The sequence below is a fragment of the Manis pentadactyla genome, chromosome 3 (genome assembly GCF_030020395.1).
Source record: "Manis pentadactyla isolate mManPen7 chromosome 3, mManPen7.hap1, whole genome shotgun sequence".
In the NCBI taxonomy this organism is placed as follows: domain Eukaryota; kingdom Metazoa; phylum Chordata; class Mammalia; order Pholidota; family Manidae; genus Manis; species Manis pentadactyla.
Window position 1 is genome coordinate 134,551,890 of NC_080021.1, and position 22,092 is coordinate 134,573,981.

The 22,092-nt window shown below is 40.7% G+C and overlaps 1 protein-coding gene across 1 annotated transcript; it reads left to right on the forward strand.

Moving 5' to 3' along the window:
* The first annotated feature begins 866 nt into the window (after positions 1–866).
* On the forward strand, positions 867–21,174 carry ZNF367 (zinc finger protein 367). The gene is made up of 5 exons (XM_036904406.2): positions 867–1,286; positions 11,647–11,797; positions 14,244–14,363; positions 15,257–15,395; positions 17,871–21,174. The coding sequence occupies exons 1-5, from the start codon at positions 891–893 to the stop codon at positions 18,091–18,093; spliced, it is 1,029 nt and encodes a 342-aa protein (XP_036760301.2). The 5' UTR covers positions 867–890; the 3' UTR covers positions 18,094–21,174.
* Positions 21,175–22,092: the final 918 nt, after the last annotated feature.

The window sequence follows — 22,092 nt, forward strand, 5'->3', positions numbered from 1 at the left end:
CTTACGTTACACGGGGAAAACAGGCCCAGCTAGGCTAAGCCCGGGACCCACGCCCACCACAGCCCAGGGGGCGTCTGCTAGAAACCTGCTTAGGCAACGGGCGGCCGGAGCCCTAGCCCTTTAAATTGCCGGCGCGCGGGAACCGCGGCCCAGCAACCAACGACCGCCCGGCCCCACCCCGGCCGGCCGGCGCCTCTCCTGCCGCCCGCCCCCCGCGCGCCTCGGCCCAGCCGCCCCGCGCAGACTGCCGGCCGGGTGTGTCTGGACCGGGGCCGACGCCGCGCGCTTCCCCGGAGTTTCGAACGCAGTTGGCCGTCGAGGCAGAAAAAAATACGAGAGCGGCGGCCAATGGCGTGGCAGAGGGGACCCGCGCGCAGGCCGGACTCCGCCCCGCTCGGCTGGAAAGAAGTCCAGGCGCGGCCATTGGCCCGCGCGGCCTGTCACTCGCTGTCGCGGCCACCCGGCAGGGACCTCGCGGTGACTGGTTCCGCCCAGGCGCGAAATGTAACGCGGGAAAAGCCGGAGCAAGGACCCAGGCTGCAGGTTGTTATTTTCGGGGGCTCGGCGCCGCGCATCCTGCTTTCCTGCCACCGCAAGGCCAGCCGCTCGCAGCTTCCCACCGCCGCACCCTGCGCCGGGGCGTACAAAGAGCGGAGGGCCGCCTGGCCCGAGTGTGGGGTCCGGCCCTGGCCGCCCAGTGCCGTCCAAGCCGCTCCGCCCCGCTCCTTCGCTGGCCGCCGCGCAGGAGAATTCCGGGAAACGTCCGCCTGTCATGAGCCGGCGAGACTGAGCACCGGCTCTGAGCACCGCGGGCGAGCGGAGCGAAAGGTCGGACCCGGGCACAAGGGGCGCGGCTCGCGGCCGCCGGAGCTGTGGATCGGGGCCGGGGGATGATCCGAGGCGTGGAAGCGCCAATGGCGGACCCCCCGCCGCAGCCACCGCCCGTCATCTTCTGCCACAACTCTCCGAAGCGGGTGCTGGTGTCGGTCATCAGAACGACACCGATCAAGCCCTCGGGCGGCGGCGGCGGCGGGGAGCCGGAGCCGCCGCCGCCGCTCATCCCCACCAGTCCCGGCTTCAGCGACTTCATGGTGTACCCGTGGCGCTGGGGCGAGAACGCGCACAACGTGACGCTCAGCCCCGGGGCCGCGGGGGGCGCCCCCTCGGCCGTACTGCCCGCCGCCGCCGAGCACCCGGGGCTTCGGGGTCGGAGCGCGCCAACGCCCGCCGCCTCGGGAGGTGAGGACGAGGAAGAAGCCAGCAGCCCGGACAGCAGTCACCTTAAGGTGAGCGGCGCAGGCGGGTGGGGCGCGGGGCTGCCCGGGCCCGTTAACGGCGCGGCCCAGGAGCAGACAGCGCCAGCGGACGCGGCGGGCGGGGCCGAGTTTAAAACGCGAACTTGCTTTGGCGGGGGCAGGGGCGGGTGACAGGACGCTGACGTCACTGCCGCGCGCCATAAAACGAGCCCCCGGGGAAGGGGCGGAGCTGACTGCCACGTGACACGGACCGAAGGCGGCTGGGCGGGCGGGGCGGGGCGCCGGCAGGTGTAGTGGGCGGGGCGGACCGCAGAGGCCTGTGCTCGAGAGCCGGTGGAAGGGGTGCGGGGCTCGGGCTGTTCCTCTGGGTGCGGGAAGGGAGGGGGCTGCGCGGTTGGTCCTGCACCACTGCGGGTACCTGACGTTGCTAAGGCTGCCCCGCGGGGATGGCGGAGGAGCAAGAGCGGACTGAGGGGCGTCTTCCGCAGCGGGAGAGGAGCGCTCGCTGCCCTTCATTCAGCCAGCGTACTACTTTCCTAGGTGCTGAGAGCACCGGGTGGAACCGGACGCGGTTGTCGCTAACCTTGAATCGCTCCTAATCAGAGTGTTGGAAGGATGTGACAACCTGGTTGAAACCTACACCTTATGGGTCGCACAGCTACTTGTGGCAGATTTTCATTTAGTCTTAATTGTAGCAATCAAATTTTGGATTTCCAAGAAGATGAATGTTATGATAAATCAAATCTCTGAGTATGTTTTTTTCAGCCTAAAACATATTTAGCTTCACATATACCGTTTATAAAAGTTGTTCATACAGGCCCCGGAAGATGACTGGTTAGCCAGAGACGGGTAAGATTCCTCAAGGGAGGAACAACCTAAGACAGGCACAGTCGCAGGGGGGCCATCAGGTGAGAAATTGGGGATCAACAGAGGTGAGGCTTAGAACCTCACCCCCCCTGTTTTGAGAGAAATCTTCTGCATCCGTGGATGTTTCGTTGCCCTTGTCTAGCTTGCATTAATACTTAGTCTATAGGCACAGACCTGATCATTCACATTTGTCCTCTTACAGCACTAAATTGTTTTCTACCTTTATCTTGCATCTACCTACCACTTCAGGATTTTATTAAAAAATAGTAATAATAATAATAATAAGGGAGAAATGTGGTTTTCACATATAAATTAAGTATAAAAATCAAACGAATAATCATATCTGACTTGATTGTTTATAGTTCATGATGTGTGATCAAAACTGAAAGTTTCTGTGATGACTGCCCTTGCACTGTTCACCATGTAAGAACTTATTCACTATGTAAGAACTTCTTCACCATGTAAGAACTTGTTCGTTATGCTTCAGAAGATTGGAGATTGTTGAGAATTAGGCTTGGGGTTGATTAATGATTGTCCATTGAGTCCCCTATACAGAATTTTATTGTTGTTAACGACCATTTGATCAATAAATATGAGAGATGCCCTCTCAAAAAAAAAAAAAGTTGCTCATACAGTGCATGGGTTTGAATTTTATTTCCACCTTGTTCACGTCTTTTCAGAGGTAAAATATACCAGAAGTTATGAAGAACGTGTAAAAAAGGCTGTTTTGCATTCTTTTTTTTCTCACACATATTGTAACGTTCAAAATTATTAGATGAATTGATTTCAACTTGTCCTTTTATCAGTGAAGCAATCCAAATACAGCTCCAAATATTCATTCATTTAGCTTCCTCATCTTGAGGAGGAAAGGTCTGGGATATCCTTTTATTTAAGGAAATGAGTGAGCTTGATTTGTGATCAGTGCTCTAAAGACCTGGCATCTCAGCCCCCTATGTTTTGCTTCTCTAAAGTACTTGAAATTCTTTTCTCCGCATGGGTCATGGGTGTATCAGTGCTCACCAAATCTGCTTGCTTTGTGGGAAGGTGGTAGTAGACTAGAGCTGGTGCCTGTATAGTGCTCCCCATGCCCCCTTTCCTCAGTATGCAGGTTAGAAGCAATAACAGCTGTGGTTTTGAGAGCAACATTTATGTGCATTTATTGTCTAGTTTTTGCTGCTCCCAAGCGAGGTGCTAACTCAGCTCTGAGTCCTATACCCCTGGTGTCAGCCTTCCTTGCTCTCCTTTGTTCCTGCCCAACATTACCTCCCTTGCCTGGATAGCAGAATATTCTCGTCTACCAACTTACTTTGGCCCCTCATCATAAGACTGCTTAGCACTGCTGGGATGTAATTTTCTATCAGCACTATCTTCCCCTAGCTTGTAGAATTCTGGGAGGGGAGGGAAGAGGGTAGGTCAAATTTCCCTCTGCCACAGGCTGTTCCAAGCCTCCCTGCCTCATGCTTTCCACTTGAGACTTAATTCATGAGATTACTTCTCCACTTTGGGGCCTGTGTGGTTTGGCTTTTCTGTGCATAGCTTCAGATGCTGTTCATCCTTTGGGACCTGTCAGATGTCCATCTGCTTTTCCTTTCTATCACCTGAGCAACTCAAACACCTGGACTGCATACAAACTTATAAATAGCTGATGAGCATAGAGTGATTCGTGATCTATAGAGTGTTCTGAGCTCTTTAATTTACCTTCTTGATAATGAAGAAATAATTAGAGAAAATTCCGAAGATTCAGTTTAGTTACATCACATGGTAAGTGTCAGAATTGATTGGAACCTTCCAGAGCCTTTGCTTCTAATCCTTAATGATATTGCTCCATTATATATCACATATGGATTGACTTTAGGGGTTTATCTTTAAAATTAAGCTAATGCAAGTTGATCTATGAAATACACACTATTTATCTATATCTAAATTGAGATGTTTCATGAGGGCACACGATGGAATAGGTAAGTGCAAATTAAGTCTTAGAAAGTTGTGCCAATAGGTCAAAGTGGGGGATGGAATCAGGAAGCAGAGAGGTAAGTCATAGGAAATTTGGATCTAAATCTGATTTCAAAAAGGGAAATATGATCAATTACATTTTCTCATTTTCTTGTCAAGTACACATGCCCAGGAGACCTATTTTTCTTCTTCTAGGTTGTATTTGTGCACTTTATTTGAATTTTACTTTGTATAAAAATGTATCAAGGACTTTTAGGTTTTTTTTAGTCATCAGATGAATATCAAGTTTGAATATAACTTCTTCTAAAGCCTAGGTAAAAGTTTATGTACATTATTCTAAGTAGCTTGAGAAATAACTCAAGTTTTATTAAATAACTTCTTAAGGTTGTTATTGACATTGAAAACTCAAAACATCATGAAATAGTTCAGAAAACACTTTGAAATTCACTTCTGGAAGTAATGAGATTGTTAAAGTATGCAAATATTTTTGTCAATTTAATCATTTTGCTTCTTTCTAGTAGCTTATTTTGCAGAACTTGCCACATAGTAACAATATGTCTTCGAATTTCTTGTCAGCTCTACTTTTCCTTGTGAGTCATCCAGCAGTCTTGACAAGATCGGTCTCTTATGCTATAGGTGTACTTAATTGCTGATGCAGTAACATTCTTCTATTTTGCATACTGTCAAAATGCATGTAGAAACAAGGTTTCCTTATTGCTAAGGCCAAAATGAAAAGGGCCCTCTTAAATAGCACTGCTTATTTTTATATGTATGGTTAAAAGATGCTCTTTATCCACTTATTTAGGGTATTAGATGATTACTTGCCTTGTTTAATTTTCTCAGTTGAAGTATTACACTTAGTGAAGCCTTACCTGATATGGCTAGGATGTTGTATTTTTCATCTGTCCATTTCTCATTTGTAAAATATAAATGTGTAGTTTAAGCTGGGAAGCAGCCAAATGGTTAACTTTTTTTTACATCTCCCCCACAAATTAAACATGCTTGTTAATTTTTTTTTTCAGTAACAGAGAAAATGGCAATGGATACTCTTAAAATTGTGATATTAAGTAACCAGTTATTGCAAACTGTAATAGAGTCAACAATATGTTTTAGGTATTTTAACAATATTAGGAAAAGGATCCTTTCATAGCAGAGGAGTTGTACTACTAAGGTTTTTGATGAAGCTGATTTCATGTTCCATTTCTTAACAAAAATCACCTGCTATTTGTGTGGATTATAGGTGCTGTACTATTTATTTTTGCATCTTAAAACAAGATTTAAAACAATTATTCATGATATGACCATAACTAGCGACAATCCATACAATCAATTATTGTGACTCCATAAATAATGGCAGTGGATTTTGTAATTTACCCCTGGCTAGATCCTTCTTTGCTGACTCTGGGTTAACAATTTTAATAAGCAAAAATAGAGCTAAATGTAGCTGGTGAAGATCATAGCAAAGGAGGAAAGAAGGTGAAGATGAAAGTATTTGATAATACTTTCCAATAATTGGAAATAATTGTAGCAATAATTGTATGTATCAATAAATGCTTATTACTTAAGCATAAGTAAGTCAAGGTCCAAATTAGAATCCTGCCAATTCCTAGCTTCATTATAAATGTAAGCTTCTTAATCTCTTTGGCAGTCTGGGGATCAATGAAGAATCGATGAGATCTTTATCCCATCTACAAATGCTTAACTATATGCCTGAATCAGTTAACTTAGGCAAAAGCATGCTTCAGAATGCAACCTCAGAAATCTCAAATCTTCACCTAAACATGGCTCATGTTATATGTCCTGGGAGAGTTGACTGCAGGTTGGTTCCTCCTCCTGTTCATTCTAGGCTGCTAGGACTCAGAAGAAACATTACCACCTTTCTGGGATGTGTGGGTCTCAAGGCAGAGAGAAGAGAGAAGAAGAACCATGTGATAGCTTTTGCAGCTTTTGCTTAGAAGTTACACATATAAATGCCACTCACCTTTGATTGGCCAGAGCAAGGCATGTGGTCAGGCTGAGGTGACCGGGACCCGTGTGAGACGGTGCTGTAAATATTTACACAGTAATACTATTTGCCTCAGTGCCTTCCCACGTTTTCTTTTTAATTGTGGCAAAAAACACAAAACATAAAATTTCCCATCCTAACCATTTTTTAATGTAAATTATGTGCACAGATCTCTAGAACTTTTTCATCTTGCAAAATCGAAATTCTGTACTAATCAAACTGCTCTTCTCTCCCTTTCCACAGGCTCTGGCAAGGACCATTCTTCTTTCTGAGAGTCTGATGACTTTAGATACCACATATAAGTGGAATCATGTAGTATTTGTCTTTTTGTGACTGGCTGATTTCATGTAGTATAATGTCTTTAAGGTTCACCCATGTTGAAGACAAGGCAAGATTTCCTTTTTTAAGACTGAATAATTTTCTTTATCTACTCGTTTGTTGGTGGACATTTAGATTGCTGCCATGTGGAAGTAGATTTTAATATCAAGAATTTTTAAAACATGTCTTACTGTTTTAAACTGTAAGATAACTCATCCATGTTGAGATTGAGCTTTACTTTCAAAGGGAAAATTGATTGAAGGGAATTTTGCTGTAGCTTATTCTCTCAAAGCTTTCGGAAGGCTTTTGATTTTTAAACAATGCAGTAAGCGCATCCTTTTGGATGTAGTTGAGTGTGATCCTTTAATTTTTTTCATATAACTTTTATTTGTAAAATTTAAGTTATCTGGGGAAATAAAGTTTTTTCAAGTAAATGTTCATTTTAGATTACTTTTAGATTTATTGACAAGTTCAGAGTACAGGAGTTCCCATAAACCACACACCCAATTTCTTGTGCTATCTTTACATTAGTATGGTATATTTGCTGCAATAAATGAACCAATTGATACGTTATTGTTAACTAAATTCTATAGCATATTCAGGTTTCCTTAGTTTTTTTTTTTAAATTGAAATTCACATAACATAACATGAACCATTTAAAAAGGTAATTCAGTGACACTAATCCACAATGTTGTACAACTGCTGCTTATATCAAGTTTCAGAACATTTTCATCGCTCTCAAAGAAAGCCCTGTAAGCCTAAGTAGTTACTTCCTGTTCCCTCCACATGCAGTCTCTGAAAATCACCAATCTGTTTTCTGTCTCTGAACATCTACCTATTCCGGATATTTCATTACATGGAATCATACAACATGTGGTCTTTTGAGTCTGGCTTCCTTTACTTAGCATGATGTTTTTGAGGTTCATCCACCTTGTAACATGTATCATTTCCATGGCTGAATATCATTCCATTGTATATGTATTCACTGTGTATGTGTATGTACGTGTGTGCAGACATTGTGCCACATTGTCAAACTATTTTCACAGGCGTGAACCACTTTACATTCCTACCAGCAACAAATGAGTGTTCTAATTTCTCTGTATTCTTGCCTTAAAAGCAGTTCTCTTTCCTACTTTTATCCTTTTTTTTTTTAGTGTGACCTAGTTGGTATGAAGTCCTATGTCATTGTTTTTTTTTTTAATCTAATAAGTTTTTTTTCCAATTTCATCGAGACATAACTTACTCACTGTGGTTTTGGTTTGTGTTTCCCTAATGACTAACAATGTTGAGCATGTTTTCATGAGCTTCCTGCCTATTTGTATAACTTCTTTGGAGAAATGTCTGTTTACAACATTTGCCCATTTTTAAATTGGATTGTTTTTTTGTTTTGGGGTTGGAAAAGTTCTTTATATATCCTGGATACTAGACCCTTATCAGATATATGATTTGCAAATGTCTCCCCTTCTGTAGATTGTCTTTTCATTTTCTTGATAATATCCTTTGATCCACAAATATTTTTAATTTTGATTAAGTCCAGTTTATCTATTCTTTGTTTCTGATGTCATATCTAGGAATCCATTGCCAAACCCAAGGTCATGAGGATTTATCTCTGTTTTCTTTAAAGAATTTTATAGTTTTACCTCTTATATTTTGGTGTGTGGTGCATTTTGAGTTAATTTTTTTGTATATTGTGTGAGGCACGGGTCCAAGTTCATTCTTTTGCAGGTAGAAATTCAGTTATCCCAGAACCATTTGTTGAAGACAATTCTTTACCCATTGAACATTATTGAGACCCTTATGAAAATCAATCAGCCATAGATATGGACTTATTTTGTGACTCTCAATTCTGTTTCATTGGTTTATGTCTTTCCTTATGCCAGTACCACATTGTCTTGATTGCCATTGCTTTGGGATAAGTTTTGAAATAGGGACATGTGAGTCCTTCTGCTTTGTTCTTTTTAAGCATTGTTTTGGCTCTTTGGAGCCTCTTGAAATTCCATATGTCACTTGGAGGATTACTTTTTCTGTTTCTGCAAAAAAGGCCTTTGGAATTTTAGTAGGGATTTCACTGGACCTGTAGACCCATTGAGCAGCATATAGTAAGTCTTGCAATCCACTTACTGTATTCTGTAAGTTTTGCTATGTTGTGCTTTGTTTTCATTTGCATTAAAGTCTCTTCTAATCTCCCTTGTGATTTCTTTGACCCTTTGGCTGTTTAAGTGTGTTTAATTTTCATATATTGTGAATTTTTCAGTTTTCCTTCTCTTATTGATTTGTAGTTTCATTCTATGTGTGCCAGAGAAGGTAACTGGATGATTTCAATCTTTTAAAATTATTGACACTTGCTTTATGGTCTAACATGGTCTGTCCTGGAGAATGTTCTATGTGCACTTGAGAAAAATGTACATTTTGCTGTTTTTGTCTGGAGTGTTTTGTATTTGTTAGGTCTAGTTGGTTTATAGTATTTCTCAAATCCTCCATATCTTTGTTGACCTTCTGTCTAGTTGTCCTATCCATTTTGAAAGTGAAATTCTCTAGGTATTTTGAGCTGTCTATCTTCATAATTGTCAATTTTTGTTTCATATCTTTTGGGGGCTCTGTTGTCAGGTGCGTATGTGTTCATAGTTATCTCTCTTCATCCTTTCACTTTTAGCCAGTTTGTTTTGGTTCGAAAGTGAATCTGTTATAGATAGTATAGATCATGTTTGTTCTGCCAATCTCTGCCTTTTAACTGGATAATTTAATCTATTTACATTTAAAGTAATTGCTTATAAGGAAGAAGTTACTTTTGCCATTTTGTTTTCTGATGTCTTGTACCTGTTTTCTCAGTTCCTCTGTTGCTGCCTTCTTTGTCCTTGATTTCTTTGTAATGTACTTTTTCATTCCTTTCTCAGTTTCCAGTTTTTTTAATGGTTACCCTGGGAATTTCAATTAACCTTGTAAACTTAATCTATTTTGAATTAATACCACCTTAGCTTCAGTAGTATACAAAAACTGCTCCTATACAGTGCTATTCCTCCCCCTTTTTGTTACCATCACAAATTATTTCTTCTTACATTGTATTCCCATTAACATGGATTTATACATTTTAAAATATGTTCAGCATTTGTCTTTTAAATTATATAGGAAAGAAAAAGTTATAAGTCAAATGTACAATACATTCTGGCTTTTGTATTTACCTATGCATTTACCTTTACCAGTGTTCTTAATTTCTTTGTATGGCTTTGAGTCACTGTCTAGCATCCTTTCATTTCTGCATGAAGAACTCCCTTTAGATTTATTGTAGGGCAGGTGCACTAGCAAAGAACTGTCTCAGATTTTGTTTATCTGGAAATGTCTTAATTTATTTTTCATTTTTGCAGGATAGTTTTGTTGGATATAAGATTGTTGGTTGACTTTTTTCCCCCATTCAGAACTTTAAACATGTCATCCCACTGCTTTCTATAGTTTCTTCTGAGAAATCACCTGTTAATTTTATTGAGGACTCCTTGTATGTGATGAACGGCTTCTCTTTTGCTGTTTTCAAGATTCTTTGTCTTTGGACAATTTGATTTAATGTGTTTCAGTGTGTATCTTTGTTTATTCTTCTTGAAGTTCATTGAGCTTACATGTTTATACTTGTGTCTTAATCAAATTTGGGAAGTTTTTCAGCCATTTTCTTCAAATATTCTTTCTGCCCTTTCTCTCTTGCCTTCTGGATCCCTAATGATGTGTATGTTAGTGTGCTTGATGTTGTGGTCTGAGTATTTGTGTCTCCCATATCATGTGTTGAGATCCTGACCCCCAAAGATGATGCTGTTAGGGGACAGGCCCTTTGGGAAGTGCTTATAGGTCATGAGGGTGGAGCCCTTATGAAGAGGGTTAGTGCCTTTATAAAAGAGGCTCCAGAGAGATCCCTTGCCCCCTTCTACCTTGTGAAGTTAGGGGGTACTGACTGAGCCAGGAGGAGGCCACTCACCTGACCATGCTACACCTTGATTTTGGGCTTTCCAGTCTCCAGAACTGTGAAAAAATAAATTTCCACTGTTTAAAGTTGCCCAGTGTATGGTATTTTGTTATAGCAGCCTGAATGGACTAAGACATGTGATGTGCTATAGGGGTCTTAGGCTCTGTCCATTCTTTTTGCTTTCTGTTCCTCTCACTGGATAATTTCACTTGATATATCTTCAACTTTGCTGATTTTTTCTTCCTACCAGTTTGAATCAACCATTCAAAGTCCCCAGTTTTTTAACGGTTACCCTGGGAATTTCAATTAACCTTGTAAACTTAATCTATTTTGAATTAATACCACCTTAGCTTCAGTAGTATACAAAAACTGCTCCTATAGTGGTTTGCTTCTAAGTGGCGGTTTTAACATTCAGTGGGTAAAGAATTGTCTTTAACAACCATTCAAACCAGGAAAAAAACAACTAACTTTGCAGAGTGACAGTGTTGTAGCTCTCCTTCTGTGCTTGGCCAGACTGTTTAACAGCCCTTCCCTAGCTAGCTCCCATTTCCTACTTGTTGCTGAGCCTGAAGATCAGCCAGAGGTGAAAGCTTGGGGCTTTCAGGTCTTCTCTGAGCATGCTTCCTGCCCTGGGCAAGTGCGTGGCTTTCTAAATTCCTATCTTTAGGATACATGGGCTCTCCTCAATGCCCTGAGTTCCCAAAGAATCTCCCCAGATAGTCCCCCTGGGCTTTGGGTGTGTCCTTTTGTCTCAGTTGAAATCTTTTGCCTCAGGAGGCAGCAAGTTGTTATTGGCCTTACACAGGTTTGAGCCGTGCCCTCTGTGTAGCCAGTTTTCGGCCCTGAGAGAGTTATAAGTTAGGCAAAATAAGGACAAGCATCTCATGTCAGTCCTTCAGGTAGGCCCAGACAGGTGAGAACAAACAATTCTTTCAGAATGGGGTCTGCTGTGCTCTCTCTGGAACCAAGGGCTAGGTTCCCACACTGAGGGTGAGGCTGCTGCCTTCAAGACCACTGTGGGGGACGGGGAGAGAGTCAGAAGGGCAGTAAAGATGCTGCCAAGCTTTCCTACTGTCTTAGGTTGATTCAGCTTTCACTGAGTTACTGTCAATCTCTATTTTCTGGAGTTGTAACAAAGCTGATTTTTCAGTGATCTGTGGAGGGATGGGCCTTTGGAACTACCTACTCTGCTGTTTTCACTGGTGTCCCTCAAACATTTTTAAAAGTGATTTATTAAGATATTTTACTTTAATGAGTGAAGTTCAAGAAATCATATTAATGTTTATACAAATTGTTAACAGGATGGAATCCGACGTGGTAGACCCAGAGCAGATACTGTCCGGGATTTAATAAATGAAGGAGAGCATTCGTCCAGCAGAATCCGTTGTAACATCTGTAATAGGGTGTTTCCACGGGAGAAATCACTCCAGGCTCACAAAAGGACTCATACAGGTGAGTTGAGCAAATTTTAGAGAATGCCAGAAGTAATACTTACCTGAAAGCTGATTTGATATTTAAGCTCATAAATTAGTTCTTAGCTGCTTTATATTTCCTTAATGTGAAGTTTTTCTTAAACAGGCTCTGTTTTGTTGGGAAGGGATGGTTTTCAGAACACTGATATTCTGTGACTTGTAAAGTTATCATGGTACTTAAACTTAGTTGCCACAGGAATGTTATTGTTAAATTTAGTTCTGTCCCTCTACCTATCTGAATTTTATGCAACATGCCCTTAAGTTGTCTGCGTAATTGTCAAAACTGATTTGTAGGCCAAATCTGAAAATAGTAATTGTGAAGTTTTCCGTAGAATTTCTAGAGTGCCCAGTGTTTGACCTGGCCCTTAAGTCTGGGTGCTGTGTAGGTTTTCATAGTTAACTGTATTGTAGGAGCTACCCCAAGACTATCATACATCTGTATTTGTGTAGAGACATTATACTTGCATTTTAAGTACTATATAGAGATTGAAAAAATGGTAGATAGGATTCTTGTTTCCATAGAAGGAGTTGGTCCCAGAAGGTTCTAATGGTTCTAATAATGGTGTCTAATAATTTACAGATGGAGAAACTGAGGTGCCAAAAACCCAATTACCCACTGCCTTCCAACCTCTCGTACCCTTAAGTCTATAGTCTGCTGGCCAGTACAGTAGTATGTGGCTCCTGAGCACTTGAAATATGGCTAGTCTAAGTTGTGTAAGATACTCTATCTGAAAAAGAGTAAAGGATGTCCTTAAGAATTTTTGGTATTGATTATGTATTAAGATAATCTTTTAGCTATATTGGGTTAAATAAAATACATTATTAGAATTAATTTTTCCTGTTTCTATTTACTTTTTTGATGTGACCACTGGAAGTGGCTCACATATTCTTATTGGGCACCTGAGCTTTTGGCCCTAGCCCCTATTTTTTTTACTGTTTTATGGTCATCACCTGCTTCCTTTTTTTTTGTTTTTTTGTTTTTGAGAAGATATTTTAATGACATACTAAAATATAGTTTTCTTAGCTTAAGTCCCTGAGAAAAGGTAAAGTTTTAATTTTGAATCATTATAAACTAAAATGGCCAAGGGGTTTTGACTTTAGGTACCATTCAGTAAAACCATTACTACATAAAATTTGAGAATTAAAAAACTTTTTCAATCCAATTAGTCAGAAATGCCCCAAATAACTAGTTTCCAAACCATAGAGTACGTGTTGTCAGGGTAGGTAAGATTCACAGCCATGTGGCATCATGAAAAGATACCTGCGTCCCAGTCCTGGTCCACTACTACTCACTGCTTGTCACACGATGCTCCCAGCCTGCTATGCTGTGTGCCCAGGAATGGGCCTCAGGGCTCTGGTGTAGATGAGCTCAATAGCATCTGTTTTGTAGAAAGCTTTTCTCACTATCTTAAATAACCCCCATATCCTATGTTTAATAACTGATGTCCAACTATCACAATCATTTAATACATTTCTAAATAATGAGAAATTGAGGGAGGACTCATTGCTGTTCTTTGAGTCATTGGAAGAACCAGTGTATGGATCAAAGTATGATGGTTCAAAAAATAAGTTTGATTATGACTGAACATGTCTGAGCACTTTCTGGAGTCTAGCACTGTATTGTGTGTATAGGACTTGAAATGGAGTACAAGGTATTATAAATTTTTGTGCATGGAGAGTACCATGATATATAAATAACACAGGATACTGAGTTAGGGAGGGGCTCCATAGTTCAGTTATTTTGAGGTAGGGGGAGTTTCACTGAGAGCCTGCCGAGTTGGGAAGATTTGAACGGACAGAGAAGAAGGATTTTCAAGGAGCAGAACGAGATGAGGAACTGCCTTGTGGACAGAATAAATCCCAGGAGTGAAGTGCAGATGAAGTGTGCTCTCTAACCTAGTAGGTGTAGCACAGATATGAGGGGACCATTTAAAAGTCAGCAGATACTTGTCAGTGGTTCCAGGAGTGTAGGTTTGGGATGATTTAGGGGGTAGTTGGCATCACGAGAGCAAGTGTGCTGTGCCATTTACTCTGGAAGTGCTGTGCAGGGGGAGAACTAGAAGCCAGCTGGCTTCTTTCTTAGTGGGGGGGCCTGCCACTGTGACCAGGGGAAGTTGGGACAGGAAGGCAGGAGTTGGGCACATTTTAAAGAATCAGCAGAGCGAGTGATTTGGATCATGAGGAAAAAATATGTGGGATAAGCCAAAATGATAACTAAGGATTTGAACCTAGGCATCTACAAGCTCCAGGCCTGAAGACTCCTGTGCTTCCCAGTGGACCTGCTTGGTGGCATCTGAGTGCTCTGCTGCCGCCTGGCACGCCTACTGTTTTGGATTTCTGACCAACACAGGCTGTTTGTCTCCCTCCACCTCTTCCTCTTCTCACCATGTTGTCTCAGAAATAATACATAACATCTGTCTCCATAGGTGAGAGGCCCTATCTGTGTGACTATCCAGACTGCGGAAAAGCCTTTGTTCAAAGCGGACAGCTCAAAACACATCAGCGGCTCCACACTGGGGAGAAACCTTTTGTTTGTTCAGAAAATGGTATGGTGCTAGGGCTTAAGTTTATGGAATAACTAGCTGTGAGTTAAAAGTTAAAATAGCTTTTGCTTGAATTTTTTCGGAAGAGAGATTTTGGATATAAATTTTATAATATTATAAACTTTTTCCTAAACTGTGATCCATGTTCATTTTCTGGGAAATGACTGAGTTTTAAATAAATATTATTTTTAGATGAAAATCTTAAAGGGCAATTAAAAATACTATATTCAGTTGTAGGCAGTAGAAAAATCTGTAAAAGTAAATCCCACCCTTAAAGTAGGTGTTCACCTTTATTTTAAACTTTTTAACTATTAGACTGAAGGCAGTACATTAGTGTCTAAATTTTCGTTAAAGTGGTGAAACACTGCTGTGGTAGTAATATCATTGTTTTTCTCATGTGGTTCTCTTAATCTCATCACTATTCTTAGATTGTTTTTCTTGTGTATATATTTGCATAGTTATATCTGAAATTTGATAGCAATGATTGTCTCTGTGTTGGATAGTAAACATTAAATTTATTTTAAAAATGTGTCACCAACAAAACTGTGGGCATGTTTTCCTCCTCAAAGCTTTGTTCATCTTTTGGGATGTTTCCTTAGGTAGATTCTAAGAATGGAATTCCTGGGTCAGAGGTTTGACCATTCTTATGACTTGTGATGATCAGTCACTTTCCTGTGGGGTTGAATGCATTTACGCCATGATGGCCAAGAGGTGATAAGCCACTTCCCCTTCCCCTCTAGCACCTCTAATACCATGCTTAGGTTTTCTTTTTTTCCTCCCCCAAGTTATAGAATGTTAAATCTCATTGTCTCTACTTTTCTTGGGTACCAGTGAAACAACATTTTCTGTGTTTGCTGGCTGTCCAGGTTCTGATCAGTGTTTCCCTCTGTTTGAAGGCTGCCTCAGCAGATTCACCCATGCAAACCGCCACTGTCCGAAGCACCCGTATGCCAGGCTGAAGCGGGAGGAGCCCACAGACGCGCTCACTAAACACCAGGCTGTGGATAACCAGGCTGCCGCTGAGTGGTTGGCAAAGTAAGGTTCTGCCTGGGCTCCATGGCAGAGGACTGCCCAGCACGTGGGCCTATCTGGGGGTTTCGGCAACTCTGTCATTTTAAATAAGTTGCTTTTGTGCACATATTATAAAATAACTTGAAATTGCACTTCATAATCTCCTCATACCACAGAATTGGTAGGAGTGGCACCAGGACCAGTGTGGTAGAAAGCTACTATGTGACATTGACTAGTCTGAGTGCCCAGGTCACAGTGTATTTTAAAAGCAAGCTTTCTTACATCCCCATTTTCTAGAATAGTATTTACTTCATTTGTTTTTACTGCACTATGACTTCATTTTCTTCCTATTAAAGTCAGATTCATGTTGATTATTACAGGGGTACAGGCTAGAGGTTCTTCTAAAGGAAAGTTCCAGAAAGCTCCTTATTTAATTTTTTTAAGTGGCAACAAGGAGCCGGTATAAAAAGATTTCTCTTAGGCTATTTTGGTTTAAGGTGTCATTTATTGCATACAGACTAGCAGCCTCCTTGACACTTAGGATAAAGCCTAGAGCCCCGAACTGCCTCCCTCTGGCTGCGCAGCTGCCGCCCGCCCCCTTGGGCTCCCTGTTACTCTGCGCCAGGCCGTTGTGCTCACTGCTCCCTCTGCTGGGGACGAATGGGTGGTTCCCTCTTCATTAGCCGCTCTCCCCATTCTTCATTGCTTACTTGGGATAAACGTTGCTTCAGGAAGTTCTTCCCTAACCTCCTCCAACCCCCAAAACAAACAGGGTTAGACCCACTTAATAGATGTTTTTAAAGCACACTGCGCTTTTCCCTTTCAAAACCTCCATCACATGCTTACTTATTCATTCAGTGTCTGTTTTCCCTGGCGGCCGGAAGCTCCACACAGCAGGGGTGTGCTTGTCTGGTACTGTACCCCTTCCTGCCTCTCCCTGATGGGGGGCCCCCACTGCCCCATCCTCTAATTTTACCCAAGGCAGAAACCCGTTGGTCATCCTTGTCTGTGTCCTCTCCTGCTCCCACCTACACCGTGATTGACTTAGGGATTCATCTGCCTTAACAACTCTCAAATCCAGCCACTTCAACCCTTCCCGAGCCGAGCCATTCTCCCTGCTGCCAGAGGGATCTTGCTAAAATGCTAGCATGACCCTTGGTATTAAAGTCTAGCCCTTTGTTAGGGTGTTGAAAGCCCTTTACTATCTGGCTCCTGCGGGCCATGCTAACTTACCTTGCCATTCTTTCCCCGTTGTCCTTCATTTCATACTGAGCATTCTCTTGTTACACCTAAGTACTGCCAAAATGTTTCCAGTTTGAGCACTCCAGATTTCTTGAAATCTGTAATTGTGTTGCTTTTTGTATGTAATTTAAAAAACAGCTCTAGTGAGTATAATTGGAATACAGTAAGTTTTACACATTTAAAGTATACAATTTGATACATCTTACACATGTACACACCTGTAAAACCAGTACCACAAGGCATTGAACACACTCATCACTTTCAAGAGTTCCCTTGGGCCCTTCGCAATCCTTCCTGCCAGCCTTGCCTCCTCTCCTCCAGGCAACTCTGATCTGTTTTCTGTCAGTATAAGCCAGTTTGCGTTTTCTAGAGTTTTAGAAAAATGGAGTTGCACAGTGTGTACTCTTGTTGTCTGGCTTCTTTCCCTCCATACTGAGATTCGTCCATGTTGTTGAGTGTACCGGAGTGTGCCCTCATTGCTGAACAGTGGTCCACGGCGTGGATGCGCCTCAACTTGCTGACTCATTTGTTCGGTGTTGGGCAGTTGGGTAGTTTTGGCTATTACAAATAAAGCCACTAGGAACGATAATATACAAATTTCTGTATGGACATTTTTGTATGTAGTACTTAAATATGCCTTTCTTTAGTTTAGCACCAAAAAGGTAGCACATGTACATTTTCTCCTGTGAATTACCAGTTGGCTATATAATAGAATAATGGTGGTACTCTTTTAATTTGAGTAAGGTCTATGTGTTACAGATATTAATCTGTCTGTCATATTTTGTGGGCTTAAAGTGTCTCAGAGTTAAGTTGGTTAGAAGTCACCATCTCTCTGTGGATAGTATGGAGAGGTTTCTAATGATTAGTTCTGTTTCTTTTTTTGAAAAACTTTTATTGAGGTATAATTGACATATAACATTATTTGTTCTACTCTTTCGTATTTTACTCTAGTTCATTTCACACATGATCCTTAAGGTGGCTATAGTTTAGTGGCAAAAACGTGTGACTAGAGGGGGGTTGAGTATGCGACTCAGAACTGCCAGTTCTTGAATTTGGAAATCTGAGCAAGGCCCTCATCTTCTTGAACTTAATTTTTTCCTCTAATGGGAAGTATGTGTAGTATATGTGAAATCACTTCGTACTTTCATAAACTTAAACACGTGAAACAGCATGTGGTGAGAACCCTGTTTCTAAAAGAGAAGTAAACACTGGAGGATGCCCCATGCCCCATGTCACCGATGTGTGTGTTTCCTGTAGGTACTGGGAAACGAGGGAGCAGCGCGCACCCACCTTGAGAGGAAAGCTGGCTCAGAAGGCTGACCAGGAGCAGCAGGACCCCCTAGAGTACCTGCCTTCGGATGAGGAGGACGATGAGAAGCGCGGCGCTGCGCGCCGGCTGCAAGAGCAACGTGAGCGGCTACACGGGGCTCTGGCGCTCATAGAGCTGGCTAACCTGACCGGGGCGCCGCTGCGCCAGTAGCCGCTAGGACTGCCCAGTGCACTTCCAGAGGACACCCCTGGGCATAAGCTAAGCACCTTATTTGCTTATGATAGGCTGCTATTCTGTAGAAATTGATGAAGAATGTCATCGCCCCAGAACATGGGGTGAGAAAGAATTGCACTTTTTTTATATGGTCATAGATTTGTTGTAAAGTTTTAAGTATTTTGTAAATACGGGACTTCTAGTACAGGGTAGAAAACTACATATTGTGGGAAGCTAGATTTTGCAAGTTTAATGCATTCATTGGAAGCCGTTCTCACAGGAAGCACTTTCTGAATAAGACACTTGTATGGAAAAACAGGATGGTACATGTAGCCAAAGAACGTTGAAATAGATTATTTATAAGATCATTTTTAACAATATATATTAGTATGTTTAACAATACTGTAAACACTGAAGCAAGTAAGAAGGTGTAAGATACGTGTGTAAGTATGTATATTTTTAAATTCCAAAATGGTATGACTAATGGAATGGAAAACTGACTATTTCAGAGGATGTTCTAAGTTATGGACTTTGGAAGAAAGTAGATATTTGAGGATCTTGGTAAGATGCACAACAGTTCAGAATTTTCAAAACTGGAGTAAAATCGGTCTTATTCTATCTTTCTGAGGCTTTACAAAAACTCACTATAATATTTAGATTTGAAAAGCACTTGTCATCCCTACTATGTTAACTTGGGAACTTTTGCACATTTCATATTTCTCATTTGCTAAAATTGAGTGATTAATCTTGCAAAGTCTAGGTAGCTTGGTAATTGGTCTTTTTCTTTTTTAAGTATTATGGGCCCTGTAATGGATTTGGCACTTGGAGTTTTGTGAATAAAAGGGACATCTACAGGGTTGTTGGTAGTGAGCTGTTTTAGATCTTTTGTTAGCAAACACTAAATTTTAGTTGTACTGCTTGGTTAGAATTACTAGCAAATGGAAGCAAATGTATTTTCCGTGCATAAAAGCACTTTCTTGCTTTATTACTTCAGAATAATATGCCAAGCTATTTTGTGTCCACTAAATTTAGTTGTCAGTTTAACACTGCAGAAAATATTAGCTACTCAAATAAGCAGGATTCTGGAATAGTTTTAACTGCAAGTGTGTTAACATGTGTGGTGGTTTTAAACTGTTTTTCCAAACAGATGAAGTTTTTAAATACCACTTTATGTACTGAAGCATGAAGAGAAAAATCAAGAGCTGAGTGGTTCACTTCCTTGATGTAGGTATAAACCTCCATCATTTTAGCTTTTTGTTTTAAGCAGAAACTAACATGCATAGCATGGTAATTTCATAGATTGCTTAATTGGAGTAAACCTCAGAATAATAGAAATATGGACTTGTCAGTGCCTTTTATTTTCTTTTTTGAATTGAAGTAGTAGACTACAGATGTAGTTGAAATGTTATCTAAAATGTAGGCTTCTTTATCCAAAAATCCCATTGTGTTGCAGTACACAGATAGTTTAAAATATGTAGCCACGGTGGGGGGGGGGAAGTATGTAAATGTCTTGAAAAGGAGCAAACGTGTAAAAGATGATAGTAACAAATAATGTGTATGACGAGGACATACTTTAAAAATGTAATTCCTCTGTACAGTAAATTGCAAATCTTGAGGGATTTTTGTAATAAGAGAATTTATATTTGTAATGGTCTAAGAATTTTGTTTGTAATCTGGTATATAGAATTTTAACTTGGAGCACTTATAAACAGTAAAGAGACTATAGCATCTGAATTTTCTTGGTTTAGGTTTCAACATTTTGTCTAGAATTTTCCTTCTCAAATATGACTTAAATGAACTATAAAACAACTATTTAAATCCTGGGAAATTTAAAATTTGATGAATTTACCTGAAGAAAGCACGCAGTAAGAATTTTTAAAACACAAGTATTTGCCAATTCACAGATAATGAAATTTAAGGACTTCAAATGTAAAGGTTTTTGTTTGTTTGTTTCTCTAGTCAGCTTTTATCAACTATAAATAATAGTTATATTCACAAACATTTTTTTATTTGTATAATTGGAAGTTTTAAGAAATTATTACAACTATTTACTATAGAAATATTTAAAACGTTCTTTCTTGATATAAGCTATTTACTTGGACAGAATACATTGGTATCCAAAATTTGAGGTGTGTTAAGACTGCTTTTTGTTTTAAAAATGTGGTTTACATTCAAACTTTTGAAGTGTTTTATGCTTCATATGGCTAAGTTGTAGTTTGGCAGAGTTAACAGCATAAGAATAAACATGCTGTAATTTTAAAAGATGCTTTGAATAAAAACTTATTTTAATTTACAGTTTAAAGTACATGTTCTTGAACCCTTTATAATTTGTTTTCCTATCAAAAATACAAAAATACAACCATGATATAAAAAGTTATAAAGAAATGTCACTGACAGCCCTACATTCTTCCATCATTATTATTGTGGGGCCTTTTATACTGCATTCCAGTCTCATCCCTGGCATCTTTTTAGCACCATTGGAACCAAGTGTGGCTTGTTTTTCGTACTTTAAAATTATGGCATTTTAGATTATATTCATTTAACTTCCTCATCTGTTTTGTTATTACAGTGCTAGAAATACACTGCTGTAGCTCAGTATTGTCAGCACTATCCCGGACCTAACCTTAGGGTAATCAGTCAGCCACTGGGACTTCATTTCACTATATTCAGAATGTGTTGAATCTGGGGTCACCTTCAGAGTCCACTTTGGACCTTTATATTTTCCTAAGAATCAAGCAAATCATTTAAACTTTTCATTAGTTATTTTCGGTATATCTTTAGCCATGTACTTGCCATGGCAAGGTTCAGCCTGTCTAGGTTTTGTGCTAAAGAATTTCACAAGACTACTCTTTAGTATGAGTTGTGATTTAAACAGAGTGAGGATGAGATTTTGATAGCACCCTAAGGTCCCAGAGATATCCGTAGAAGCCAGTAAAGTGCAAATGTGATGCAGGCTGTCATTAAAAGTGACTTTACTGTCAAAACATGTATGGAGACTCACTGGAAGCTTAACTGATCTTTTGGAAGAAATTAACCAAAAAGACTTAAAGATTTTTTTGGTTTAACTTGAATATGAACTTTCATTTTCTATTTTAAAATGGTCTGATGTGTATTTCTTGTTTTGAGTAATGTGGACTCTTGCTTTTTTTTAGTGCTAGTTATTTGTCCCAAGTTCTGCTTTCGTTCTTAGCAATGCTGAAAATGTTCAGTGCCTCCAGTGGAAAAACAAATGTATGGATATAGTTAGGCTCAAATATCTGTTTAACTTGAAAAATCTAACTTTTCTAAAAAGCGAAAGTTACAGATTTTTTAAGTTAATTATTAAGAATGAAAATAATGCTTCATATGGCTTACTTGAAAAAATGCTACAGCAGGCAGACTGGTCAGGGTAGGCAGTTCTGGGAGGCTCTCCAACGTGAACCGCGAACACTGATGCTAGAAAAGAAAGGGCCCCTCAGGTAAGGAGAGGAGCTGCGAAAACCCATAAACCCGGAGCCACCATAAGCCTTCAGACTTTGTACCCACCTTCCACTCCTTGGTATTTGCCAAGGGAAATGAAAACACGTTCACACTACAACTTGTACACTAATTTGATAGAAGCGTTGTTTATAATAGCCCTAAACTGAAAGCAGCCAATATGCCCACCAACTGCCGGACGGTTAAACAAATCGATCTACTCAGCAATGGAAAGGAACAACATGGGTGAGTCGCAAAAATAATAAACGGAGCCAAAAAAGCCTTGAAAAGAATACATGCTCACTTAGAAGAAATTTATAGGCAATTCTAGAAAAGGCAAGTGTAACCTATGGCAATAGAAAGTAGAAGGAGAGAGGGGGACTTTGGTGGGGCATAAGGGTCACTTTTTGGGGTGATGGGCGCTCTGTGTTGGGTGGTTACATGAGTGTATGCATTTGTCAAAACATGGAACCGTGGATTTGGAAAATCTGCCATTGGTTGTGTATGAGTCATTAAAAAAGTAGGAAAAGCCCGCAGAAC